At 51.6% G+C, this 27,528-nt stretch overlaps 2 protein-coding genes across 5 annotated transcripts in view; one reads left to right on the forward strand and one right to left on the reverse strand.

Annotated features, from left to right (window-relative positions):
* Positions 1–1,574: 1,574 nt before the first annotated feature.
* DAO (D-amino acid oxidase) lies at positions 1,575–9,678 on the reverse strand. Of its 3 annotated transcripts, none has more exons than XM_079322564.1 (11): positions 9,428–9,549; positions 8,202–8,443; positions 8,006–8,120; positions 7,639–7,715; positions 7,196–7,261; positions 6,798–6,852; positions 6,256–6,360; positions 5,834–5,916; positions 4,239–4,356; positions 3,600–3,698; positions 1,575–3,280 (listed from the first exon to the last, which is right to left on the reverse strand). In XM_079322564.1, exons 2-11 carry the CDS (start codon positions 8,393–8,395, stop codon positions 3,146–3,148), a joined length of 1,047 nt encoding a protein of 348 aa, XP_079178690.1. In that variant the 5' UTR covers positions 8,396–8,443; positions 9,428–9,549; the 3' UTR covers positions 1,575–3,145. The 3 variants fall into 3 exon arrangements, with proteins under 3 accessions (XP_079178690.1, XP_079178688.1, XP_079178689.1); XM_079322562.1 differs by having other exon boundaries at positions 8,202–8,406; positions 9,428–9,544; XM_079322563.1 differs by lacking the exon at positions 8,202–8,443 and having other exon boundaries at positions 9,428–9,678.
* Positions 9,679–10,351: 673 nt separating this feature from the next.
* SSH1 (slingshot protein phosphatase 1) overlaps positions 10,352–27,528 on the forward strand; it is a 30,359-nt gene continuing 13,182 nt past the window's right edge. Inside the window, exons 1-3 of one of the 2 annotated variants that reach the window (XM_079322512.1) lie at positions 10,352–10,483; positions 14,565–14,605; positions 26,916–27,019. In XM_079322512.1, the coding sequence (XP_079178638.1) occupies positions 10,418–10,483; positions 14,565–14,605; positions 26,916–27,019 (211 nt within the window). In that variant the 5' untranslated portion in view covers positions 10,352–10,417. Of the gene's footprint in view, positions 10,484–14,564; positions 14,606–23,861; positions 24,554–26,915; positions 27,020–27,528 lie in introns of those variants that run through there. The other variant, XM_079322513.1, reaches the window with a different exon arrangement.

Here is a 27,528-nt window from a genome sequence, read left to right on the forward strand (position 1 = left end):
TTTGAGCTACAGGGCTCAGCACTCTGCAGGTCTGACTCATTTTCTGTCTGTTTTGTGTGTTTAGATGTAAAGAAAAGTCACGGGATTCCTGTTCCCATTGTAAGTAACCTCACTACAGCAAAATATTGTGGATGCTCCATCCCTGGAAGTGTTCCAGGCAAGGTTGGACAGGGCTTGGAGCAACCTGGGATAGTGGAAGTTGTCCCTGCCCATGGCAGGGAGTGGGATTGGATGAGCTTCAAAGTCCCTTCCCACCCAAATCATTCTGGGACTCTATGATTTTTTAAATTCTCTTAAATCTTTAATTGCTTTTCATATTTAATTCAGTTTGGACACTAAGCCCCAGGCAGTTTGGCCTCTTCCCTGGGTGTGTTGGCATCAGGTGGCTGCACATGTGTCTGGATTTTTTGCCAGGGAGGTTTCCTGCTACTAATTTACATTTTAATATAAACCCTTCATTTCCCTATCATTTTTCTAAACCATAATTAAGTGCCCAACCCTATTTTCCTCTGCCTTGTCACCGATATTCTTATTTTGGTGCCCAATAATTTACAGGCAGGAGGTGGCTCAAGGATGAGTCAAAATGACTAATGAGCTGCAAATCCTTCTCATGCTAATTTAGGGTGTTCTCATCCCAGAGAGCTTCCAGCCTCCTGCTCCCAGCCTGCAGAGCCTCCTTCCTGGGAATGGAAATCCTTGGGAACTGGAAGGCTTTGTGTGGCTGAAGCAATGCTGAGGGGAATTTTCTTTCGTCTGTGGTTACTTTTTTGGCATCTTCAGGTGTTTCTAAAGCTCATTCTCAGGATCAGGGAATATCCTGAGCTGGAAGGGACCCACAGGAATCATCCAGTCCAACTCCTGGCCCTGCACAGACTCCCCAGCAATGCCACCCTGTGCCTGAGAGTGTTCCAAACACTCCTTGAGCTCTCTCAGGAGTTTTCCCAAATGCCAGAGCTGCTGTTTGCTGACTCCCCTGGCAATTGATGTGCTTCCAGCTTTGTTCTGGGTCACAGGAGATCCTTGTGGAGAACTGGGAGTTCCTAAAATGTGCTGACACTGGGCATGGGAGGTGGTGTTGGTCTGTGTCAGAGAACATGCAGGAATTGTCCAGACCCCATTCCCTGACTCCCTGATCTCTCCCTGGCCTCAGGAGTGAACTTCAGTCCCTCAGAGGGGAATTTGCCCAGAGAAGCTGTGGCTGCCCCATCCCTGGAAGTGTCCAAGGCCAGGTTGGACAGAGCTTGGAGAAACCTGGGATGGTGGAAGGTGTCCCTGCCCTGACAGGGTGATGGGACTGGATGATCTTCAAGATCCCATCCAAATCCACATTCTGTGGTTTCTTTGAGTTCTTAATGCCCTGGGACTATCAGCAACCACAGAACTGCACACCATGATATTCCAGGTATTCCATGGTATGCTTGTAGTCTGGAGTGATGACTCCTATTCCTCCAGGATGAAATGTTTAAGAAAAATGTCTGTGGAGACATGGAATCTGCTGGGACATTTCCATGGAATCAGCATTTGAGGCCCTTCCTGTGCCATCACTAAGAGGAAGAAGCATCATGCACAAGAGATGTGAACATTCCCTTTATTGGTCACACAGATTAAATTGAGGCCTTTGGAAACCAAACAGAATTAACCTGCAAATAAAATTAATAAGATCAGCCCATTCCTGTTTGCCAAGAGGCTGTGTGAGATCACAGGGCAGTGGCTCCTGCAGGCTCTGAGATCACATCAATCAGCTGCTTGTTGCCAGGTGTACAATGATTTCCTACCCCTGTTTGTCCAGCAGGATTTTCCCAAAATCACCAAAGTGGGGCTGGATTTACAGCAGAGAATGTGCTCCTGACTGTCTCATATTTGGAATAAATGAAACCAAGGGGATCCAGTTCCCCTGAATGGCTTTTCCTGAGGTGGCATCACAGACCATTGAGTTCAGCATTCATCAGCAGGGAATTTTCTCCAGCCTTTGTTTTCCTTCTCCTGATTCTACCCAGTGACTGCAACGTTTCCAGGGAAGCTGGAACTCCTTTGGACAGACTGGACATGACAGTAGCTCCCAATTTCCAGCTGTTTGCTAAGCCCAGCATGGAGATGAACTCAGACATCCCCCATTCCCCCACTCCACACTGCTGAGCTATTCCTGGCACATGGATTATTCAGCAGAGAGGAGCTGCATCACAGATGAGTAAGGAACTTATCCACACAGGAGAGAGAGCCAGGCACTGTGCTGGCCTCAGAACAGCCTTTGGATTTCAGGCTTCCTCACCATCCAGTGCCCTGTCTGGGATGGTTTGTAAAGCAGGAAAGACACCTGGCATGGGAAAATCAGCCAGGCTGTGTCTTCAGAACAGTGTCTTGGGTGCCCAACAGCATCCCTGAACACCCTAAAAAGTCCTGCTCCACCTCTGAGAGGCACAAGCTTTCCCAAGGCAGGCCCTCTCTCTGAGCTGTGTCCCACAGCTGGGAGAAATGGAAGCTGAGGGGCCCATGGGAGTTTTAGGGACAAGAAGAGCTATTTTCTTATGCTCTCTGCTATATATAGAGCCTGGCAAGCCCACTGGCTGGAACAAGTTGCTTTTGTTGCTAAAACATCGTTTGGAAAGGCCATTTTAGGCAAGTGCTGCTATCTGGTGCCAGCTACACTAAGCAGGTGCTGTGGCCTGAGCTTTGTCCTGGCAGGAATGTGAGGAAAACTGGTGTAACCCAGGCACGTGCTCCCAGAGCTGCTGTGACTTCCCTGGGAGCCTCAGAGCTTCTTCCTACTAAGGAGCTTTTGCTTCCTGGGGGGGAGCCTGTAAATCTAATTACACCCTGGGTGTTGGAGCAGCCAGCACAGACCTCAGGTGTCCACAGCTCCATTTCACATCCTGTCCCCTGGTGCAGATGAACTGCAGGACTGTCCAGGGTTCAGCTGAACCCAGCCTGATCCCAGACAGTAATTTTGCCACGGGTAATTAGCTGATATTTGAAAGCCCTTCCTCCAGGCAGGTTGTGGAGGGAGCGGAGCCATCTGGAAGTGCAAATGAGACGCTGAGAGCCAGAGCTGGAGCAGGGACGAGCAGCCCGTGTGTGTATCCTTGTGTTGTTCCCATCCTTCTGCTGTGATTCCCAAGCACTGCTGTCACATTCCAGGGAGCAGTGCTCACAGTCGGGGCCCTGGGGGGGTGGCCAGCTGCTTCTTCTCCTGCAGGATGCTCCCCAAGAGCCGCGCTGCTGCCATGGCACAGCCCCAGTGGATGGTGATCCCAAACCCGCCGTGCCCGTAGTTGTGAATCACCTGGGGGAGAAGCACAGAATCCCAGCATGGCTTGGGAGCAATCTCAAAGCTTGTCTTGTCCCATCCCCTGCTGTGGGAAGCTGCATCTCCTACTAGCCCAGGTTGCTGCAAGCCCCATCCCACCGATCCCTGAGCACTCCCAGGGATGGGGCAGCCACATCAATCATTTGTTTCAGTATCTCTGACATTCATCCCTGGGCTCAAAGATTCTCTCGCTGCTGGTGAGAGAGATGATGAGGGGAACAGGGCTGGTTTATCAGTGCCCCGGGCACAATTAGCACAGTCATTAAGCAGCCTCAGCCCGGGGCTGTGCGGGTACCTCTCCCTGCAGATTCCCGAGGCCGATTCTCTCCCGCTCCAGGCGCACCGAGGGCCGTGCTGGTCTCAGGCCGCTCCACTCCCCGACGATTTTTGCCTTCTGGAAACAAAAGTACATGAGCATTGCACAGCATTGCCTGGAATGCCACCAGCCAAAGCTCACAGCACCAGGTCAACCCTGAGATGAGCTGGGCCAGGGGGTTCCCTATCGTGCAGCAGCTCCAGGCACAACAGTTTGGGATGGCAGTGCCAGCCTGGAGCTGAGGCCAATCCCTGTGCCAGAGCCCCAGATCACCTTTCCTGCTAATCCAGGGAATAACAGCAGCACTGGGAGTGGACACAACCCTGCCTCACCCCACACAACCCTTCTCTAAAGGTGTAAGGACATCATAACCAAACAGCTGGAACCTCCCAAAGCCCTGGTTCTAATTTTTATCAGTCATGAGTAATTATTATCCTTACAAACTTTGTCTCAGTGCCAGCCCCAGCCCTGCCAGGTAGAAGAGTCTCAGGTGTCAATGATGGACACACAGAAACCCCAACTCATGGAAACATCAAGGTCCTGTAGTTGTGCCAGTGCCATTCCTGCATCCTGCCCCCCCAGCTCCCTGTGCCCCATGCTGGCAGTGGGGTGACCCACCTGGAGAGGTGGGAGCAGCTGGCAGCAGCTGTCCCAGATGGATTTGTGATCCTTGGCACTGTTCTCCTCACTCCAGTTCCCGTGCTGGTAAACCCCTCCCAGGACTGTGAACTCACTCCTGCAAAGGAGCCAAAGGAGACACACACTGGTGACTTGTCCCCAGCTGTCCCCTGTGGGGCCACCACATGGAGGGGACACTGTGTGTGATGTTGGATGCTGCTACATCCTGAGCCTGCAAAATATTCCTGTGGGAGAAACTCAAACTCCCACATGGAGCAGGCAGACAGCAGTGCCTGCACGTCTGCTCGTGAGCAAGTCACTCATTAAATCCTGTCAGCCCTTCCTTGTCTGGGCAAAGACAGATAACTCCATCCTTATCAAACAGGTCTGCTCCTGCCTGGCTCAGGAAGAGCTGCAAGGAATGGGATGGCTCTGGAGGGGAACACAGACAACAGATTGATGCTGCTGCTGCTGCCCCAAGATCCTGTGGATTAACAGGACAAGAGGCAGGTTAAGGTTTTGGGGGGCCTGGAGGGGTCTGTGCTGACTGGACCCTTCCAAAACCTTGCTTGATCATTGGGAAACACAAAAACAGAAGGAGAGACCCTCCAGGGCTGAGCTCTCCAGCAGGGAGACACATGAGCACTGGATCCATCTCTTCCTTTGGGATCAGCCTGGTGCTCAGCTCTGACAGCTCGAGCTAAAACAAGCACAGGCAGAGGAATTCATCTGTGGCTGGGACTGTGATCAGGAATCACTCAGAAAATGCTGCATGGGGACTGTGAGCCTGCAAAGCTCCTGTTTACCTCCTGGCTTACTGCCTAAGCCTGAAATATTAGGATAATAGGAAGTGCCAGAGATGCAGCACTCAAATTCCAGCTTAAAGACCCCTCTCCATTGCCAGAGCAGGGTCACTGCAGCCCCTTGGGAGGAAGCAGAGCTGGGATGAACAGCAGATGGATTTATTTATCCCATGGTGTAGCTCCCTGGGCAGGGCCAGGAGTTGGACTCAATCCTTGTGGTCCCTTCCAGCTCAGGATATTCCATGATTCCATAAAAAATCCAAGGAGATGCCCCCAGGTTCAGCAGCAGCTCAGGGGACTGTGAGGGCAAGGCTGAGCTTTCCTAGGGAGGTTTTGTTGAAGGAAAAGAATTCCTGCCCTGTTTTTATAGGAGCATGGATCAGCAGTGCCTTTCCCCACCCTGAGCTGCTGCACCACAGCAGCTTGGTTGATAATACAGATGGCTATAGATATGAAAACAAAAGATCTCCCCCAAAATATCCACTCCACTGTCAGTGTTTGGCTGTTTTGGGGACTTGGCCAGGATTGAGTTATTTTGGTGGGATTTGGTCCTTGGAAAAGGACAGGACATGGAAGCACCATGGTGCAGGGAGCTCTCTGTGGTGACTGGGAGCTCCCTCACTTTGCTGCCCACATCCTTCTGCTCTCCTCCCACACAGCCAAGAAAAGCACCAGGGATGAGCCAGGTCTGGCAGACACCAGCAGGAGCCGTGTCCCAAACCAGGCTTTGGGGACACTGGCAGAGGATTGTCACCAGTGCCAGCCAGCCCTGCCTCAGCCATTGTCACCTACCCCGGGATGATGTAGGGAGAGTTGTAGATCCCAGATTTCAGGTTGTGAGTGATGATGAAATGCTTCACCCATGGGGCCAGCACCTGGGAGATGAAGGGGAAGAAGTCAGAGCTGGAGAGTGTGGAGAGGAGCTTCCTACTCACCTGTGTTTCTCCTAATAATCATAATCTCCCAAAGATTTTATGTCTTTTTATCATCAGCATTGTGCCTCTGACCTCCCCCAGCCCTCACCCTATGGAGAAACAGGCTGGGGATTCCCAGAGCTGAACCAGGAATGGGATCCTGCTTGGTTTCACATGAGGAATCAGCACCTGATCCCAGTGTGGATCCAGCCACAATCCCAGGCTTTTCCCCAGAGGGCACAGACACTCCTGGTGGTACAGAAGGGTTTTGGGGAAGCCCCCAGGCCCAGCTGATCTCACCTTGATGATCTGGCCCCGGCCAGGCTGCAGCTCTGGGTCGGGCTGCAGGTGCCCTGCTCGAATCCCACTGCAGTTCAGCACCACATCCACACCCTGGGCAAACAGCTGAGGAGAGAGGGACAGGCTGGGAGCAGCACACAGGGATTTTGCCACAGAGGCACAACATTCCTGCTTCCAAAGGAGCCAAGTGCTCTTTCCAACAGGCAGGAAATGGATAAACCATAAGGGGCAGATTCAGGGCACAGCCAGCTCCTGCTCCTGCTGACACCCCATGTGTGCCACTGAGCCATTCCAGGGAAAGCTGCCAATCCATGCTGCATGAATGCTCTGCCCTGTTCTCTGTCAACCATCCCTCAATACCCAAATATCCTTTATCTTTTATGGTAGAATTTATTTCCTGGATCTTGGCATAGTCTTGCTGCTGACCCCTGGCCCAGCTCTCATGCCAAGGAATATTCCAGAGCAGCACCTGCCTGCTGATGCTGCTTCTCCAGTGTGGGATGGGACTGTGCCCTCTGCCCTGGCTCCACATCCCCACTCACCTCCTGGAAAGACTCAACCTTCTTATGGAAAAACTTCACTCCCCTCTCTGTCAGCCTGGGAAGCACAAATTCATTTGTTACTGGCAAATTAAAAGCAAATGTTCAATACCAGGACACCTGCTCAGCATTAGAAATTACAGGAATAAAATCAAACCCCAGATTCTTCCAAAGCCAAAAGCACTTGGATGCAGCTCCAAGTATCCCATTACTTTCATTTTTGTCATGCAAAAAACACACTCCTGGGCTCATTGTTAAAGTGATACCCCATTGGGGCAATGAACAGGAATTCCAGACCCTCTTCCCTGCTTCCCAGGGATGCATCTCTGCCTACCCTACCCTGATGTGCAGCATGAAAACCCAGACCTACAGCCAGAGGAAACAGGAGCAGCTGCACTCACCTGTTGGTGAGCCAGGGCAGGTAACTCCTGCCCTCCAGCATCAGCGCCGTGTTGAACCAGCCATAGCTGAAACAGGAGGAGAGGAACCTGTGAGGACCTACAGGAGCCTCCTGCCCCCACATTCCTGACAGCCACTGTGCATCTGGGACCCCAATTCCACCTAGGATCCATGAGTGCATGATTTGTCCTCTCTTTTTATTTTTTTTTCCTCCCCCATTTTGACACTGGTGAGGTAAGACAGGAGCTAGAATGGTTTCTGTGCTGGGTTGCTGCTTTTTTGGCCATTTGAGCTGTCTCTTACTTATTTTAAGAGAAGCAGTTTTAAAGAATTGAGGACATTTCTATGCCTGCAGTTCCTTGTCCCACTGCCCCATGCCAGGGTTGTATTCTGGAGGTATCCAGGACTTTCTCACCTGAGTCTCCAAAAACAGACTGAAAAATACCTGTAACCAGGGAAGAGTTCAAGTTCTTTTGGTGTCAAGTTTCTGAAACCCAGGACAATGTTCTTCCAGGATGGGTCCTACAGCAGAGGAAGAGTTCAGAGATCATTAATGAACTGGAATCACCAGGGGACACAGCCCATCCCAGAGGGACACAGGACATCTGGAGAGGCTCTGCCACTCCCACTCTCCAAGGGCTCAGCCCTTCCTCACGCCTCAGGAGCACAGAAAACACCATGTCCCAGGCACTGTCACAAGGCAAACTTGGAAATATTGGGAAGCATTGTCTGGGAAGAAGCACAGCCCTGCTCACTGCAGGGAGCCACTGAGCTGGAGCCCTTCCCAGCCCTGGCTGTGACCTGCTCCTTACCGGCACGGGCTCCGTGAACAGGTTGTAGCCAGAAATGAGGAAAAGTCCCATTTCCTTGGCTGCTGGGGAGTGCAGCTGCCCGAGGAGGTAATCAAATGTCTCTTTATTCCACAGCCTGTGATGAGAATGGGACAGTGGTGGCTCTGCCAGCCCCATGAGCTGTGCAGGGAGGGGGACACAGCACCATCCTCCTTACGTCTCCTGCAGGTTGCCGTGGTCACTCAGGTAGGGCTGCCACAGCCCAGCTGCCCCGTCACTGGTGGTGTGAGGGGTGAAGTGGTCAGCATAGACTTCCAGCTCCAGGGAGGGCAGCAGGCCATGGAACTGCTGATGGATGCACAGGGCACTGGAGAGCCCGATCACCCCGGCCCCGATGATGGCCACACGCATGGCTCTGGATCCTGCAAGGGGTCAGGGCTCCAAGGGCTGCTGGACAAGCTGGGAACATCACAGAGGAACATCAGCTCCTGCAGAGCCTCAGCTCCACTGCTGGAACAGGTCCTCATGGTGCACCTGTGTGCTTTTCTTGTTTTCATCCTGAAGTGCTGATCAGGCACTGGAATCGTGGATGGGGTTCGGGGAATGTCTCCAGCCCTGGCTGTGCCAGCAGAAAAGCTGCAGCTCAGCTGCCACTCCTCACCTGGCACTAGGAGCTCCAGCTGTGTCCTGCCCTGGGACAGGGTGGCACAGCCTTGGCATCCTCCTCTGTGTCCCACCAGCCATGGGCTGAGCAGTCAGGGGGATGCTGGAGCTCCATCTCCCAAGGGACACTGTGAACCCTCCATTCCCAGTGACCCAGCCCTGCTCTGAGCAGCTCACAATCCTTCCCACCCACTGGAGGCAAGAGGTGGGCACAGATAAAAAGATGGGAAGCAGCAGGTGTTTTCCAGGGAGCAATGCCTGCTGTGATGAGTGCAAGGTGGATCCTCACACCATTGTCACCCTCAGGGCTGCACATGACAGCATTTGGCTGTGCCACCACCCCAAACCCTTCTGGGAACAGCTGAGAGAATGGCTGTGGGTAAATTCTGGCTGCAAAGAGCCCCTCTCCATCCTCTGGTTCCCTCTTGACAGTGCTTGGAAAAGCCCTGTGGTCACTACCTGTGCAGGGAGTGGACAAAGACCAGTTTGGGGAAGGGCTGGGGGTGGGAGCAGGAATAAATTCCAGCTCACAGGATTTTTTTTGGACAAGGTGAAGTCCAGCACCTCTGCTGTGACCACAGCGGGACTGACATTTGCCGGGATGGAGGGATGAGTCATCGGAACGGCGCAGCGGGAGCTGCTTCCCATCTGCCCTGGTTTTGTAACCCTTGGGAAGAGGAGCAGCTCCTCCACCAGGGACTGGCCCCAGCTGCCCCTGCAGCACCAGCTGAGGAGGATCTGCCAAAAAATAAAAGGAATAAGCATTTTCCATCAGTTTACCTGCTGAGCGTGGGGTCCTCCGAGCAGTCACTGCTGTGTCCAGGGGCTTCAGAGTCAGAATTGTTGTTACAACCCAGCAGGGCAAGGTCTGAGTGTCCAGGGCAGCAGGGCCAAAGTCTGCTGTGGCTCCAGGGAGGTGGAGTTCCCACGTGGTGCCACTGGCAGGCGGCCCCGGAGTCATGGAAAACGGGGTCACCACCAGCGGTGGCAAAACGCCATCCCTGCCACGTCTCCATGGTGACCACTGGTGGACCAGGACACAGGGATGTGTTCAGTGGGCACGGGCTTGGAGGTCTTTGCAATGGTAAATATTCTATGATTTCCCAGTGTGTGCATTTGCAGAATCACTTAGATTGGAAAAGTCCACTGAGGTCAACCTTTGACTGATCACCATCTCGTCAACTAGACCAGAGTGCTAATGTCACATCCAGTTGCTTCTTGAACACAAGATTCCTGTGGGATCTGGAAAAACCGAGAGCTTCTGGCTCAGTTTTTGAGTGGGAAGAGAGGCTGAGGGAATCAGCATTGTTCATCATGGAAAAGGCTTTGGAGGGAGCTAATTGTGACCTTCCAGTACCTGACAAATGGAGAGTAACTATTTACAACCTGGAATGACGGGACAAGGGGGAATGGCTTCACACTGCCAGAGGGAAGGCTTAGGTTGGATATTGGGAAGAAATTCCTCCCTGTAAAGGTGCTGAGGCCCTGGCTCAGGTTGCCCAGAGAAGCTGTGGCTGCCCCATCCCTGGCAGTGTCGGGCGGGGTTTGCTGCACCCGGCGGTAGCGCTGGAAAGTGTCCCTGCCATGGAATGGGATTTTGGGGTGGGACGGGGCGGGATTTGGGGGCGGGAAGCCCCGCCCACCAGAGCAAGTCCCGCCCATACACCGAAGCCCCGCCCATCAGTCCCCGCCCTTTCCCCCGCAGGCCCCGCCCCGGCCCCGCCCCTTCCCGGGGGAGGGGGAGGCGGCGGCGGCCCCGCAGCTGCAGCCATGGCGCTGGTCACCCTGCAGCGCTCGCCGACCCCCAGCGCCGCCTCCTCGGCCAGCACGAGCGAGGTGAGCGCTGACGGGAGGGGCCGGGACGGAGCGGGAAGGGGAGAGTGAGCCCCGGGGGTGGTGGATGGGGAGCGGGGAGGGACGGGGTGAGGCCGCGCTCGGGGACAGGCCCCTGCAGCCCCCCACAGCACCCCCTAACCCAAAGCTTCTGCCTCCATCACCTCGCAGAACAATGTCCCTCATGGTCCCGGCGTCTCTGCTCTGACCCTTCTCAGCTTTTCCCCTCCAGCTCTTGGTTCCATCCCCTCGCGGCCCCTTGTCCGTCCACAGCCCCTTGTCCCCTGTCTTCATCCCCTCTCAGTCCCCATGGTCTGGCTTCCCACAGCTTCTGGTTTCATGTCCTTCACAAGCGCTGGTCCCCCATAGCCACTGACCCCCAGCCTTCCTTCCTCCCATTACAGCCCCATGGCCTGAGCCTCGCAGCCCTCAGCCCCTCACAGCCCCCCCAGCCCCTCACAGCCCCCCCAGCCCCTCACAGCCCCCCCAGCCCCTCACAGCCCCCCCAGCCCCTCACAGCCCCCCCAGCCCCTCACAGCCCCCCCAGCCCCTCACAGCCCCCAGCCCCTCACAGCCCCTCAAAGCCCCCTGCCATCCCATTCCCGTCTCGTAGCCTCTGGTGCTGCCCAGCCCTTTGATGCTGCCAGGCTGAGCCAAGCCTGGGTCTGTCCTGCCATCCCCCATGGCTGTCCCCCATTAGAAGCTCTCTAAACCCTGGGGCAGGCTGCTTCACCTCTCTCCTGCCAGGTAAATCCCAGTGCTGGGCCTGTCTTCATGGAGCAGCTGTGCTGGCCCTAGACCTTGTCCCTGCTTGGCATCCCGGAGCTGTCCCCAGCTCCTGGCCCAGGGATGCTCTGCTTTGCCCTGTGTTATCCCTCTGTCCCTGCCATGGCACTGCCCTTCCCCACATCTCCCCTCAGGGAGCTCACACCAGCCCTTCCCCAAGGTGACCATTGTCATTTCTCCAGGAGCAGCTCCCACCCTGCTCCACCCCATACCTGTGCCACTCCTCTCTGTGGCACAGCCTCCACCCTGCTGCTGCTTCTCCTTTCCCCTGTACCTGCATTTCTCCTGCCCCACGGTGCCATTCCTGTCCTGCTGGCCTGGCACTCTGCATGTCCCAGCTCTGCTGCACACCCCCTCCACTCCTGTGCCCCCAAAATTCCCTCTCCTACCTCTGTCTGGCCTTGAGCTTCTGCTTCTTCCCCCCACAGCTCCCACACCATCCAAACACAGCTGCACCTCCAGTTTCTCTTCTTGCCTTTTTCCCTCCTAACCTTGAAAGACAGGCCTGTTGTTTCTCTGCACATCCTCCCCGTGCATCCCTCTCCCCCCACACTTCTTTCCTTTGATACTCACTGCCCTTGGCTTCACTCTGTCCCCACTCCTGCCAGGTAAACAATCCTATTTGTCACCTGTCAGGTCCCTGTGACTCCCCCGATTAGCTGGTCTGAGGGGGGAGCAGGAGGGGGGAGCCACAAAGCTCCCAGGTCCTCCCTGGCCCCAGGGGGGTCCCTGGCTGCAGGGACCCAGTTTGGGCCACTCTGTGCCCATTGAGGAATTTGGAGATGTGAGTTGAGCTTTTTGAAGGAGATTTTAGAAGGAATTTTGTTGAATCTGGTTTAGACAGAGTCTTAAACAAGACTAGTTGTCACCCAATCTAGAGAGATGAAAACGAGCTGTAACCCCTGAGCAGGCAGTGGAATTAGACTGGATTTAACTGGTGCAGGTGGGAGAGGAATCAAAGCAGGCCTTGCCATGTACATCTGTTTTAGGCATTGCTTTGTGTCAGAGTTGCTGCTAGTGATTGTATTTTCTGTGGGGTGACCATATGATTCTCCTTTTTCCTCCTAAAAATGCTGTTGTCCCTGGCAGGACATTTCTGCCACCAGCTCAAGTAGCTCAGGAAGACTGAGTCCTGTTAAAATGGTCTCTTCTGACATGAAATACCATAAAATTATGACTTCCAGACTCAGCATGTTGTTTTTGCAAAGTTAATTTAAAGAAAAATCCCATCAAAACGTGCCAGTCTGCTCCTGTTATTTTAGAATCTTTCTTGCAAGGAAAATCAGGGTACATGGGGGCTTTTAGCTGTATAATTGCTAGAAGATATTTTAATGGGAAATGATAACCACATATCCTTGCTAATTGTGACTGTGCTACTGTGGCCTCTCCTAACTCGTGATCCCAAAGGAATTTATAAAATGGATGCTGCTTGCCTTATGGTGGGCCATAAATTCTTAGTGGTTCACATTCACGTGCAAACTTGCAGTGCTTGTGCATCTCCCTTCTACTCCCTGTGGTCCTGCAGAGTGTCCATGCTCAGCAGAGTCCCCAGGGAGGGATGTGGCAGTGGCTGGTGGGGTCTGGCCATGATGGGATGAGCAGCATTAATAGTAGATACAGGGAAAGTCAGCTTTGGGAACAGCTCAGCTCCTGCAAGAGAGGAGCCCACAGCAGCTCCAGGCCCAGCCCTGCTGCTGAGCCCCAGCTGACGACATCCAAGAGTCATCATCCTCACAGTCACGTTTGTTTAAAAAGGAAAAAAAGTTTTTCTTCCCTTTGTTGCTATGTGACAGCCCCAAACAAACAGGAGGTTGACCCTGCAAAGGTCCCAAACCTGCCAGACCTTCCCAAGGCTGAGGGATCTGCCAGTGGGGGCACTGGGACTTGGGGTGCTCTGGGGCCCTGCCTGCAGCCCAGCTCTGCACTGTAAACAGACTAAAAATAGCCATGGTATGCTCCTCACCCTGTGCTGGGTCAGTCGGGACAGCCTTGTGCATCTCCCTTCCTCCACATGGCCACAGCTCCAATATCCGGCCTCTGCTGTTGCATTTGCAGGGTTTCTTTTTCCCCTGGCTTTACTTGGTTCTCACAGATTGTCAGCAGAGCAGCTCCTGTGCCCTTCAGCTTCCCAAATCCTGACCTGAGAGGGTGGGGAGCAACCCAGGTCCCCTCACCCCTCCAAAACTCCAGTCTTGAACATTTGAAATGATACAATTTGCTTTTTTTTTAAACTTGCACAAAACCACCTGGAAACAACTCTTAGGGAGGAGACCCTGATTTGCTGTGGGTTATGATTCCTGATTCCTTCAAGGCTTGTGTCCCTCCAGCTTTGTCAGGATCTGGTGTGCTGGGAGTGTGAAGGATTTCCTGTAAGGTCCCTGCTCTGATTTTTGGGCCCAAATCTTGTCCCCAGCACAGCCCTGCCCTCCAAGGGGATGCTCCCAGCCCTTTCTCCTCTGTACTCACACAGGACCAAAGCAGAACTATATCTTAGAGTCTGTTGTTTTGGGGATTTTTTTTTTTTGTCAGCTCTGGTTGCAATTAGCCCCAGCTCTGCTTTTCTTTAATAAGGAATTTTGTCTAGAAGCTACTAGGGAAGTTGCTGGAAAGCTTGACTCTGAAAATGCTTGGGTTTGGAAGCAGGCTGAGGTCACACTTCTCTTTTGAGACGAGTAAATGAAGTGTAGTGTCACCTGAGCAGCCAGATTTGCTTCTAGGGGACTTTCCACCAGTGCCTGGTGCAAAAATTCCCATTTTAATCCATGCCTGCCACCAAAGCAGCTGGTTCCCCAGGAAAGCAGCAGGCAGAGGACGTGCCTTGTCCTACCCTGGGGACACGTGTGCCAGCACCCAGGTGGCCTCCTTGTCCTGTCCCGTGAGCCTGGAGCTGGGACAGTCCCGGGGAGCACTTTTGGCTGTGTCCCTGTGCTTGGGGCACCCCGACTCCCGGTTGTTGTTCCCGGCCGCGCTGCCCGCCCTGCCCTCACGTGTGTGCGCGGTGGCAGCGAGGTGTGCGCTCGGGTGACCTCGGGCTTGGCGCTCTTCAAAGCGCTCTGCGCTCCAGGACCAGCTTGCAGGATTAGGATCTAATAGCTTTAAAATCCCCGTGAGCCCCTTTGTCACCCGGCGTCGGGTGCTGGTGGCACACAGGACTAGGGAGTCTCGTTTATCCCTGGCCCCGGGAAGAAAAAGCCCGCGGGAAACAGCCCCTCACACCCTGTTAGTACAGGGATTTTATTTAAAGGTGTGTGTGAAAACAAGCAACATGTAACTCTCTTCGATCCTTTTCTCCCCTCAGGCCGAGGTCGGCAGTGATGAAGAGCGTAGACTAAATGTGAGGTAAGCAGAGTTTTGGGCTCTAAACAACGTTTCCACTGTTAATTGTCTGCCAAGCACCCGAGTCCTGATCCCGGAGCCTGTGCCTTGCCTGGAGGGGATGGCATGGTCTGCAGAGAGCTGAACCTGGGGATGCTCTCCCCCAAATCAGCTCTGAGATGAGCATTTAAGGAGATGAAAGAGTAAAAGAGAATTTGTGATCCTTTTTCCCCTGGTGGGAAGACACTGGAAAATTACTGGTCAGCTCTGGTCACAGCACTTTAGTGTTATCACAGCATCTCTGGCTCTGCTGCTGCTCCCTGAGGCTGGGGCTCTGCTTGGGAAGGGGACTCTGCTCCCAGGGTGGGGAAGAGAGAGCTCTGCTCATTCCTGGGTATTAACTACCAGGAATTTGCCTCCTTGGGGTCGTGCAGAGCCACATTGTTCATGTGAGGGGGAGAAAGAGCTGAGCTGTCCTGCAAGGGGAGAGAGAGGCTCCTCTTGCTGACACTGTGCAGATCCAAAGTGGTGACACAAGCTCATGTGCCTAATGGGCTCTGAGTAATGCTGTGGATGGCTCACTCTGTTGCCCTCTAACCTGTAAACCACAGCCCAGGAGAGAAGTGTAAAGGCACAGCAGTGCTTCAGCACTCAGCCTCTTCTCCTTGTCCCTCCTTCCTGCCTGTATTATCCTGGATTCAGGAAAAGCAAAGCCACACTGCTGCTGCTGCTGCTTGGACTGTGTTTGTCTTGCAAGTGAGGTCAGAGAGCAGAAAGCAGGGCTGCTCGTGGACAGAGAAGGAGATTGTTGAACTTTTTTATTTCTGTGTTCTGGGGTGGTATCTCCTGCCTGTGAGGCCTGGAATTCCATGGCTGTCCTGTGTGCACACACATGGGTTGCAGACACAAGTGCTGTGTGTCTGCTCTCCTGTGTATGGGCATTTCATGGCTGTCTAATGCCATTTGAGAGCTGACTTTGTAGGGAATGGATTTTGTATTGATTAAATCAAAATTCAGGATTCCTTGTTCTGCTCCTTGCACAATGCAAGGCCCCAACAGGAACCTGCTGAAGCCATGAACAGCCACAAACCCTAATTCTTGTGCTTTTCCCCATGTGGTATTAAACAATAACATGTAACCAAGCAGGATGGCAGCCTCCTCTTTTGGATATGCAGTTCTATGCTGAAAGGAAAAATACAACTTTATCCTTTTCACTGCAAATGTTCTTATTGTATAAATAAATCCTGGTGACATCCTTGGATTTGTGGCCACCATTGGTCTTGTTTGCAAGTTGGGCATGTGCATCCACCACTGATACACCAGGAGTGTAGATGCACTTACACCAGGCTTAAAGGCTGATTATTTTCTCCTGGCTGTTGAAAAATGCTGCAGCACTGACGTTGGACACTGAGATCCCATTGAGCCTCCTCTGTCCTTCAGTCTCCTGGGGCTGCTCTTCCCTATACAATTGTCAGGATAAGAATCTGGTAATTAAATATCCACACAGAGCAGGAGAATCAGATGGCTCTCATGCACAGCCTCTGCTGTCCTCAGGGGGAAACACTGCCAAGAGCTGCAGGAAATGTGCAGACACAACACAGATGATAAATGGAGCTCCTGTTGGTTTGGTGGGTCAATCTTGTCCCCTTTCCCTGCTCTGGATCAATCTGCTGAGACTCTGCCTGGTGCCCAGGGGGTGGCAGAGTTGTTCAACTTCATTGTGCTGAAAAATCCCTGCAGGATGGCCCATGCTGGTGTTTGTGCCTCATTCAGTCCTGCTCTAGCCTTGGTGGCAGCTGGGCTTTGTCACACGTGCTCTGAGCACAGGGCTCTGCAGACCTTGGAGATCTAAGGGTGAGGGAAAAGGAAGGATTGTTGGAAACATGTCCCCAGTGTGCTGCCAGCTCAAGCTGTGTTTCATCAATACAGGATGGCTGTGCTAGTACACATTTATGACATAATGGATTCATCTGCCTTCTGAACAAATTATTTTTGTTCATTCCAAAACATTCCAGGATTTTCATTTGAGGTTGCATAGTTGGATCTGGTTCCATGAGCCATCTGATTGTTTTCCTGGAAGAACAGGTCTGTATCATGGTTCTGCACCCAGCCAACTCTTGCTGCTCCCTGGTCATCCTCATGGTTTCTGTCATTCCAAAATGCTTTTCTTTCTCCCTGGAACAGCTTCTATCCCAGAACAGACCAAGGGGCCATGCCCTAGGTTCAAAGATACTGCTGCTATCTGCATTTTCTTAGATGTTAATCTGTTTTAAATCATCTTTTTCTCTGTTACCAAAAATGTTGTGTAAGCATGGACAATGTAAGCATGGCTCCAGGCAGCCAGGAGTGTGTGCTACTCCCTGAGGGTAAAGACTCAGAGCAGAAGGGAAAGTAAGAGATCTGAGAGCCTTGTGTGGCTCAGTGCAGCCAGAAGCTGCAGGTCTGAGCTGTTATCAGTGTCTGCTCAAACCTCCCCTCCTGGATAACCATCAGGGAGATGCTGTGGCTTGATCCCTTTTTCCTCTAAGGGTGCAGTGCACCCACAGCTCACCCAAATCTTTGTAAAACTGCTGTCAGGGCTAGGCCAAGCCCATGGGAGGAAGTTTAGCCTAGACTCAGTTCTCTGAGATGGAGTTCTGTGTGTGCAGTGCCTGTGCCTTATCTCAGCCCCAGATCCTGCTGCTCCAGCTCTGAGCCAACTCTGAGGAGATGCTGTCAAGGAGGGGGCAGAGCACAGCCCAGCTCTTTCTCAGCTGCCTGCTCTGGCCCTGGGCTGGATGTGCAGTTTTTCCTTTTTGGTGTGTCCCAGTTGATTCTCACTCTTGGGCCTGTGCTGGCTCTGTCTCACCAAGGCAGAGGAGATGTTGTACAACCCAAATGGCTCTGTGAGTGTTGGCTGTTTCTCAGATGTGGTTGGCAAACACAGCAAGATAATCACTGGCTTTAATTGCAAATATAAATAGGTTTGTTTAGCCAGTCATTCTGTAATCTTTGCCATTATTGGCTTTCTAATCACAGCCTGAATGCAGGGCTGGGTGAATGTTTTCAGGCACCTTCTGCAGAGACATAGAGGTTAAACCACTGCTGAAGGGCCTGGAAGTTGGTTATCTCCAGGCTCTGATCAAGCCTGAAGATGGTTATGGAAAGAATTGTTCTTGTTTGGCATCTCTAAACCAAATTTCAAGAGCTGGCAAGGGCAGCTGTGGGAGGTAGAGGTTTTCAGGGCTGGGCTTGTGTACATTTGCAGATCAGTGATCAACAGGAGTCATTGGTGCAGACAAACTCTAAAAGAGGAACAGCAGGTTTAGATTGGATATCAGGAAAAATTCCTTCATGGAAAGAGTTGTCAAGCATTGGAACAGGCTTGCCAGGACAATGGTGGAGTCCTCATCCCTAGGGCAATTGAAAAGCTGTGTGAATGTGGCACCTGGGGACATGGTTTAGTGGTGGCCTTGGCAGAGCTGTAGGAACAGCAGGACTTGATCTTGGAACTCTTTTCCAACCTAAATAATTCCATGATCATCCCTCTGGCACACACCACAGGACACCATTGCATCTTACATCACATTTGTATATATTTTATACACTTAGTATGTATTTAATGTGCATTGTATTTTAGTGCACCAAAATTACCTTTTAACACCTTGATCCTTAATTTCTTGAGGGATTTAGGAGCATGTTTTGCACCGAGTGAGCACCTTGTGCCACGGCTGCATTCTCGGTGCCAGGCAGGCACTCAGGGTGAGGGGGAACTGCCTTGGGGATTTATTTGTGGGGACAGCAGCTCATTAGAGCCTTGTCAAGTCCTGCTGGCTGCAGATTGATTGTGTCCCAGGAGCTGGTGGGAGACCTCGGGGCAGAAGTTGCTGATTTCACGAAGTGTTCAAAACAGGACGCTGAATCACATCCTGCCGGCGGCAGCATCCTGCCTTAGCGTGCCCCGCACAATGGGGAGGCACCGGCCCGCCCCTCGGGAGCTCGCAGCCCGGAGCTGTGGCCCTGGGAGCTCGGGAAGGTGTAATCAGACCTTTCCATTTTGTGGTGGGCCGTGTGTGGATGTTCAAAGGCCACAGAGCTGAGGAAACATGTGCTTATTTGACACTGTTTAAGATCTGGCCTTTCCAGGAAACCATTGCTGACTTGAAGTTGAGCAATATGAGTTTACTTGGATGTAGGTAGAGCAACAGGAGAGCTGCCAGTTTGAAGATGTGATGATCAGATTCTTTTGGACTTGTATCTAAATATTTTTCAGGGTTTTTTTCTTCCATGAAACCTCAGCAGTTTGGCAGAACCCAAACCATGAGGCCCTGTTACCAGAGGTGCTGGCTGTGCACTGAGCACTTGTTCCTGTAAAAGGCCAGTGTGGTCACTGTTTATTTAGGTGTTAGAGCTGGGTCAGAACAATATTTTGGTTTCAAATGCCTCTTGATTTTAAATATCTTAATCTTTGATAATTGTCTGCCAAGATGTGTGAGTCAAGGATTTCTCATACAAATCAGAGCTCTGCTCTGCCTGGCAAGTGCTCCTAAGATGTTTTTGGAATGGGGAATGGACAGAACACCTTCCTAGGCCTGGTTTTGATTCTGATGAAGATTGTTGAGATTATGTTGAGAGCACTGAGTTTTTTCCCAAACATTTGAACATCCCTTTGCAGCATTTAAATCCCTGATGCAGAATGACTTTACCACTGCACAAAAATAAACCCAGATTCAAACAGGTTAGGGTGCACACCACATCCATCAGTTATTTAGGTTTATCTGGGATCAGGACTCTCCTCTGCAGGACTTGTTTTCCCTCTCTGAAAATTTTAGTTTCTTGAAGAAATCCTTGCTGCAAGAGCTGATGGTGAAGGAAGCCTTCATATAAGGGACCAAGTCAGCCAGAAGTGTAGGGAATGGGACAAAATGTCCCATTCAGATTTCCCAGAAAGCTGCCAGGTTCCTTGTTTGTTCTGTCTGCCATCCAAATTGTCACATCCAGCCGTGTCCAACACTCTATCCCAGTGGAGACTGCTGCCCATGGCTTGGCATCTCCCTCCCAGCCCTGCAAAACATCCTGAGCTCCAGCTGTCTGCTTCCCTCTGCAACACCATCCTGCTTGGAAAAGCTGCCTTTGGAGTGGAGGGGCAAAAGAAGGATGATCCTGAGGTTTTCATCACCACTTTTCCATTGGGAGTGAGCTTTGCCCCTGCCTGACACTCTGCTGATTTTGGGAATGCTGCCTGTGTACCCTCAGGGGGCTGGGAATGCAGGCTGCTAAACACTGGAGGTGTCAGGGCTGAGCCAGAGCTTTTCTCACTCTGCTCTTACCCCACGTGATCTGCCTGGATTTATTTTATTTTGTTTTTCCACGTTACCAGTGTGTCAAATACTGCCTGGTCTCTGCTGCCTTTTTTGGAGCCCTTCTGAAACCCAGCAGCTCAGCTGGTCTTGGGGTTGCTGTGCCACCAAGATTCCCAGCCATGCTTCTGTGCCATTGTCTGTGTCCTGGCTGACCTTCACTCACACCTCTTGGAAGCTGCTCCCTTAATCCTTCAAGCTGTTATTCACCTTCCTTTTCTTTTCCAGTGGAGCCCTTGGAGAGTTTCCACTTGTTTCTCTGGGAGACACTGCTGAGTGGGTGAAGTGGGGTGACTTAATGAAATAGTTGCAAGGATTAAAACAATGGGCTGACAGGAGGAATGCAGCAGGATGGGCCCATGTGCTGACAGCTCGGCTGGGGAGGAGGACAGGAGCAGGATCAGCTCCTGCCAGGAGCATGGGTGGAGGCTCTGCCTCCATGGTGACATCTCTCCTTCAGCTTGGACACTGCTCTGGGACAAGTCCAGGGCTTGTGGCCTGGCTCCCCCCTTACCTGTGGTCATGGAACAGCAGTGGCAGGAACATGGCAACATCCAGAACTTGTAGGAAAACACAGGGAGCCAGTGTTTTGGGAATAGCCAGCCTCCCTCAGCCCAGCAGGGAAACCCATGTGGTTGTTGATGCTGGGATCCCTGTGTGTGCCAGCTGCTGTTTTTCCAAGCCTTGTCCTCCAAGTCCCTGAGTCCAGGTGAGTGTGAGCTGCTGTGTGGAGCAGCGTGGGTGGCCCTGGGGTTGGCACAGCAGGCTGGGGACATTCCAGGGCATGCACACCAGAGCTGGGGGCTCTGTAGGGTTAATACTCCTTTTCCTAGCAGCTGGTGCAGGCTGAGCTTTGGAGAGGATGTGCCTGGCCTCCTGAGACAGTGACTGTCACCAGAATGACATGGAGTTTTGGTGGGAATCTCAGAAATGCTCCTCAGATTCAGACTGAGTTCCAAGCCCATGGCGTAGCTGGGTGATGCTGGGATCAGCCTCGTGCCTTTTTGAACTCTGTGATTAATGGGATGAGCAGAAAGGATTGCTTTTTCTTTGTGAAACAATCTCTTATTTTATTTGGCTTTTCACCATCCAAGTACTAGGGATTCCTAGAATTTTCTCATTCCTGGCTGTTGGGGAGCAGTTCTGACATTGTACTTTGCACAGTCTGCTGGAATGGGGAATGATCCTGCTCATTTGTTTGTTTCCCTCTTCCTGCCCTTTTTCTTGGAGGGTTTATCCCAGCTGCTCCTGGGCTGTCTGCAGGCACAGCCTGGATCCTGGGGTTTCCCCCAGGGTGGGATACTCAGAGCTGAGCAGGTTCAGCTCTGTGCAGATCCATGCTGATTACTGCTCCAGCCCAGTGCATCCCAGGAGTGGCTGGAGGGACATCATCAGCAGTCTATTTCTGTTGGGAAATTGGCTTTTGTGGCCTTCATGATTGATTTCATTTTTCTCTTTTTGCCCTTTGTGCCAGAGGAGTGTTTGTGTTGAATGGCCTGCAGTGTCTGCAGCCCTGTCAGCATTCCTGCTGGGATGTGGCCCACGATCCCCACGCCTCCAAACCCAACAATGCACACTCACACTCCCCTTGCTCCCTGCTCTGCTGAGAACAGCAAAGCCTGATGAGTTTTTCTGTCTCCCCAACATCTCACTTCTTTCAAAATAGATGGGAGAGATGTTTGCTCCTGCAGGGAGGCTTTACAAACCTTCCCACAGCTGGAGCTGCTGCCTGGCCCCTTCCCAGCACAAAGATGTCCTGGCTGTGTCTGAGGAAGGGGAGATGTTCTTGTGAACCTGCAGCCCACATTTTGCTTTTCTTCTGGGGGTGATTTGTCTTCAGCTCAGGAGGTCTAGGAATGGTGGCTTAGGGTGTGGAAGTCACAGGTATGGAAAGAACTTTCCTGCCTTGCATTTCTGGTAGTAAAAACACCTCAATCCAAGTGGTCCTGAGCAGATTTCTCTGACCTTGCCAGGTGTTTTGGGCTCCCACAGGTCAGTTTGTCAGTATATCTTAAATCCTACACATGTGCAATATATGTTGTGTAAAACCATCATTGCACATTGGAACTGGGCTTTTCCAGGTGCTGCTCTGTGGGGAGCACCCTGCTCTGTGTGGGGCTGAGCTGGGATGTTTGTGCTGATATTCCCACCTGTGTTTGTCCAGGTGAGTGCCTTTAATCTGTGTGTGGCAAAGGCCAATTGGATCCACTTCCTTAAAGAGAGAGAAAGGGAGCTGCTGCTGCTGCTGGAGTCCCTGGGGCTGTGCAGTGCCATGGGAAGGAGCAGCTGTGAAGTCCCTTTTTCCCTGGTGCTGTTTTGTGTTGCTCAGGCCCTTCCAAAGGCCCCTGTGGTGCTCAGGAGTGTTATCAGATGTGCCTCTATCAGCCCAAAGCAAACTGTGCCTCTGCCTTAACCCTCGGCTTTTTGGGGAGCAGGAGCCACACAGCTGCTCTCAACTCTTCCTGTTTCTCTCCTTGCATCTCCCCTTCTGTTTGATGTGCTCCTTCCCAGCTGGGGTTGTGGTGTTGTGTGGCTGTGAGACACTGCCAGTCCCCTCTGTGTCCTGCCTAAAATCCACCCTCTGGGATACTGAGGGTGTGCCTGGGCTGTGGGACCATCCAGCAGGGCTGACCCAGCCCCTCCAGGGCTGTTCTGTCTTTTCTCAGTTGCCTTGAGGTGGCCAAGTTTGTTCCAGACCAAGCAGCAAAGGGGGGAAAAAATCAATTCTCTTCCCCCTTATCAACAGAGCTATAGAAAAGGGAAGTGTGTTCCATTCTCTGGTGCTCAGGAGGCCTGCTTTTCCCTCACCTTATCAGTTTGGAAATGTTTTGAGTAGAAGATGCCATGGAACTCAAGGAACTGGGAGGCATTACCACATCTGCCTTTGTAAAATCATGACCAATTTTGAGGGAAATGTTCCTTTTCTTGTAGGGGTTTGGTTTTTTTTTAATTCCTTAAACACAGACCTGGTTGCAGGAAGACCTGGCTTCACTCACCTCAGGCTTCCCAGGAAAAGTTTTTTTCTCTCTCCTGACTGTCTGTGGATCTTTATTTTGGCATGAGTTCTGTAGCTACAAGGTGTGTTGATCAAGTGTTTTCTTGTGTCCTGCAAGATGATTATGGCTTATGTGAGATTCCCCATTAAAACATGAAACTCAAGCACACGAGGCATGCAAGGATTCCTCCTGGGACACTCCACAGCTGGAGCCACGGTGGCAAAGCAAACTGCCTGGGGCAAACTGTTGTGGGATTGGCATCTGGCTGTCCAGCAGCACGAGCAGCTCTGTCTCTTTCCCCAAAATGCCGAGTTTTTAAGGGATTGCTTACTGGCATTCCCGGCCCCGGGGGGTGGCAGTTTGTACCGCCGGGAAGGCGCTGCCTATTGTGTTCTTCAGCCACTCCGAATGGGCTTGATGTGTGTTGCAGCCACGCTCCTCTGGAGCTTTCCCAGAGGGGAAGAAATATTTCCTTTTCAAGTTGAGCAGCACGGAGCCAAAGGATGGAGCAACAGCCTCTGGAGCCGGCTCTCAGCAGGGCTGTGGCCATGAGCACCCTCTCCTTGCCAGCCTCTGGGGACAGGAGGGGCTGTCACTGTCTGGACCCTCTTCCTGACACTCCTGCCATTTCCCAGGTTCTGGAAGTGTTGGTTTTTCCCTTTCTTAGGGTGATAATTTCCTGTGTTTGGTAAGCTGAGGGCAGGGAGTGGGAGGAGAACTGATCTGCAGCTGTACTGGAGCATCAGGGTCCTGGGGCTGTGACAAAACTCGTGGGCTCTGTGTTTATTGCAGAGCCTGAAGTGACTCCTTGTAGAGAAGTTGTGCTGCTCAGGATTCCTGGAAGGGCATCCAGGGATTGGGTGGTTTCTGTGGTTTGTGCCAGTCAAACTGGGTGAAAACTGGCTGAGAGCTGCACAGAGAGCTCCTTCCCCCCTGGTCAGGCTGGTAGGACCAGCGTGGCCTTATGGTGTGTGCCTGCAGAAAGAATTGGGGTTTGTAAGGAACAAATCTTCACACACACAAACACTGAGCACCTTGTCCAGCAGGAGCTCAGGAACTCGGGAATGGCTCTGAAAATCCAACGGGGGAGCTGTACAGTGAGGGAAGGACCATTTAAATTTCCTGTATCTATATTAAAGCATTCATTTAAAGGAATGAGCAGGCATCAGTCCATAGGATGCTTTTCCTCTAGTCCTGTGCCCCCAGGGAATATGGATTGTCCGCAGCCAGGGGCTGTGTGGGTGCTGATAGGAGGGGGGAAGCAAACAAACAAACAAACAAGTCTGGAGGAGGGAAACGATTAGCCGAGCCTCAGCTGGTTGTTTCCCCTTTTGAATGGCCCTCTTTCATCAGGATGTGTTGGGACAAGTGCTTTTTCAAGCCAGGATATCAGTGGAAGACACAGTGTTCCCTAAAAGCCGTCCAGTTCCCGGGGAGCATCAGCAGCCGCGATTCCTCTGCTCCGCGCAGAAAATACGCTTGACCTTTTCTTTGCCTTCTGCTGTTTTTTATGGGTTGAGAAGCAAAAGGATGTGAGTTTTCCAGCTGGTTATGAATCTTTTCGAATTCCCTGACTTCTGTCTGACGCTGGGGCCACCACGATGCTGCCGCTGTGCAAAGAAAACCAGCTCGAATTAGTATGTATGAGCCACGGGGTTGTGCTTTGGGGCATCTGTCACCCCTGCCGAGGGGCAGAGGCTGGGGACGTTCTTTAAGAGAGATTTAGGGAGAAAATAAACAACAAACAACCTCGAAGTTTTAGTTGTTTACTGGAACTGCAGGATTTAAAAGTGCCTTGTCTTTCTCACTGAGCTGTATCCAGAGCAGTTGTGTGAAGTGGCGAGCGCAGAGTTCCCAGAGTGGAGATAAGGGCTGGCTTGGGTAATGTTGTTGTTACACTGTGGTGTAAACTATGAGTAAAGAGGTGTTTGGGTGTGTTCCCTGTGTCCAGCACCGTGCTGGGCATATGGAAACCAGAGCTGGCGTGGAGATGGGGAATGCTGGGAGGGTTTGTGCAGGGTAGGAACGGGGATTTCAGTGGAAATGGAAACCTTGCTCTCAGCAGGCTCCTGCCTTTGCTTTCCGGTTCATTTCCACGCACATGGAAACACGGGAACAAAAATTTTGTTCTGTGAGTTGTCCTTTTCCTGGACCACTTGCTGCTCCAGCAGCACAGCTTTCCCTTTTGCCTGCAACTGGGAATATTCTACTTTATTGTCACAGATTTCCTGACTGCAGGAGAGCAGAACATCTGTTGGGATGTGTCATCAGAGCAGGAGATCCTGATGACTTTGGGAAGGAGCTCTATTTTTTCCAAGATTTTTCCTCCTGTAGAAACCCTAGTCATTACTTTGAGATCAAAGATCCTTTGGGGTAAAACACTGTAGTAAAATACCCTATTTCAGGATATTTTTTTTTACTTTCCCAAAGAAATTTCCCTCCAAATTCTCAGGATGGGAATGCTGTGGATTATCTCCTTGTGCATGATGTAAGCATTCCCTGCCTCCTGTGAGTGCTGAATATCCCATACATTGTGTGTGGGTCGCTGCCTTTGTGTCACTTCTGGGCTTTTTTAACTCTTTCCTGTGAGGTCTGGGTTGAGAAGGAAACAAGGCTCTTCCTGGCTGGCTCTGGAAGGAGCCACATTCCCTTTGCAGCCGTGGGTTATCCAGACACAGCCACTGAGGTGAGGAGGGAGTGCTGGAATCCTGTGGGAATGGAAATGGGGAATTGTTGGAATTAAAGTGTGCATCTCCTGCTGTGTTTTATTGATCTTGTAGAGCCTGGAATTCAGGTAAAGATTTTAGTTCGCATTTTAAAAGCAACTGAAATCTCAAATTTAAACCTGATCCAGATTTTTTTGGGGAATTCTTAAAATTCAGTTGGAAGAGGAGGAAACTTTGCCTAGGAACTTGGGCTATGTTCTTAAGAGATCAGAAAAACTGAAATTATGTGAATTTAATGTCTGTCCTCACAAAAATGGTGAGATAGAACAGAGCATTGGGAGCATTAATGCTCACTCCTGGCCCAAGGCAAAGACCATGGATGAAATATGGAATAGATGAGTGCAGGGAGTAGTAACTCCAGTGGGATCATTTGCTGGAGCATAAGTAACTCCTGTATAGCACAGTCTCATAATGGAGCATTTCTGTTTAGTAGATTCAGACAGTAATTAATGGTGATCTATGGCTGTGAGTGTGGGGCAGCAGAAAATTTGGCTTTGGAACAACAAATGGCTCTTGTGCTGTTTGGGGAGTGGAGGAAACACATCCCAAGCAGTTCCTGTGCAGCTGAAAGGTACCTCAGGAGATTGGGATTTCCAGCCATGTGGGAAATGCAACTTCACTGCTTCTGGCCAAAGCTGCTTCTGAACAATTGCTGAGATTCTGGTGTGTGTCTGGGAGTAGTGAAATCTGGCTGTGCTGGTGCTGTTCTGCCTTCTCCTCCTTTCTGTCTCAGCCCTGGGTGTCATTTCCCTCTGGAATGTCACTGTGTTTGCCCTGACTGTATCCCAGGATGCTGATCCAGCCACAGCAGGACCAAACCTCTGCTCTTGTGCCAGAGCTGTGTCCTTTCCTTTGGGATGAGCAGGTTCCATCTCCTTTCCTCTTCAAATCTACACAGTTGCAGGTTCTTGTTTTCCAAAGAAATGTCAAGAACTGCAATCAGCAGGAAGTGATGGGCTCAGAACCTGCTCTCCAGTCCATTGCAGGTCTCAGCCTGTAAAAAGTCCAACCCTTTGCTTCTTTAAAATTGCAGAATTCCATAACCAAGTGATAAAGTCATTTCCAGCCCATGACAGCTCAGGCAAGTATCTCCTGCAGGGGCCAACTCCTAAAATAGTGGTGGAAAATGACAGATGAATAATCCCAGAGTCATGCTGTGCAAGTGGCTGTGGCAAAATCCTGCTCTTTTAGTGAGGAAAGCCCTTCCTTTCCCAGATGTGCACATTTTACTGCTCTTTGCTTTCAGCTGACTCCAGTTGTTTTTTCTTCCCAGCCTCAGTGAGAGCTTTTTCATGGTGAAAGGTGCAGCTCTTTTCCTCCAGCAAGGAAACAGCTCCCAGGGCCAGCGAAGCCTCCAGCATCCCCACAAACATGCAGGTAATGGATTCAATCCCCTCTGGGGATCCTTTCTCCCTCCCATCCCAAGGGACAGGCTGATGGCACAGGTGGGTTGTCCTGGTGAGCCTTGTACAACCTGCTGAGCAAACCCAGCCCACATTCAAATTGCTGAATTTTTTATTTGGATCATTGAGTTTAAACTTTTATCATTCTCTTGTGACTAGAGTAGAAAGTTTCTGAGAGAATCATGGCATTTTGCATGGCTGTCTTTAGGCAGGGAAGCCTGTGCAGCCAGAAGGGCTGTGTGGAATATCTCTCCCTGTTTTTCCCAGCCACAGAGGAGGAAATGTCTCTTGTGCTTCAGTGAGTTAATCTTTGCCTCCCCTGTGGCCTGTGGGTTTGAAAAGTGACAGAGCTCAGCACCCCTTGGGCACTTGTGGATGTCCTGGGCATTTCTCCAAGGGCTCTGCCAGCCTCCAGTAATCTGAAACTTGGGACTTTTTGCTTTGAAACTTCCTGTTGCTGGTCAGAATGAGGGATGTTTGATC

The sequence above is a fragment of the Erithacus rubecula genome (genome assembly GCF_903797595.1).
Source record: "Erithacus rubecula genome assembly, chromosome: 19".
NCBI classification, from domain to species: Eukaryota; Metazoa; Chordata; class Aves; order Passeriformes; family Muscicapidae; genus Erithacus; species Erithacus rubecula.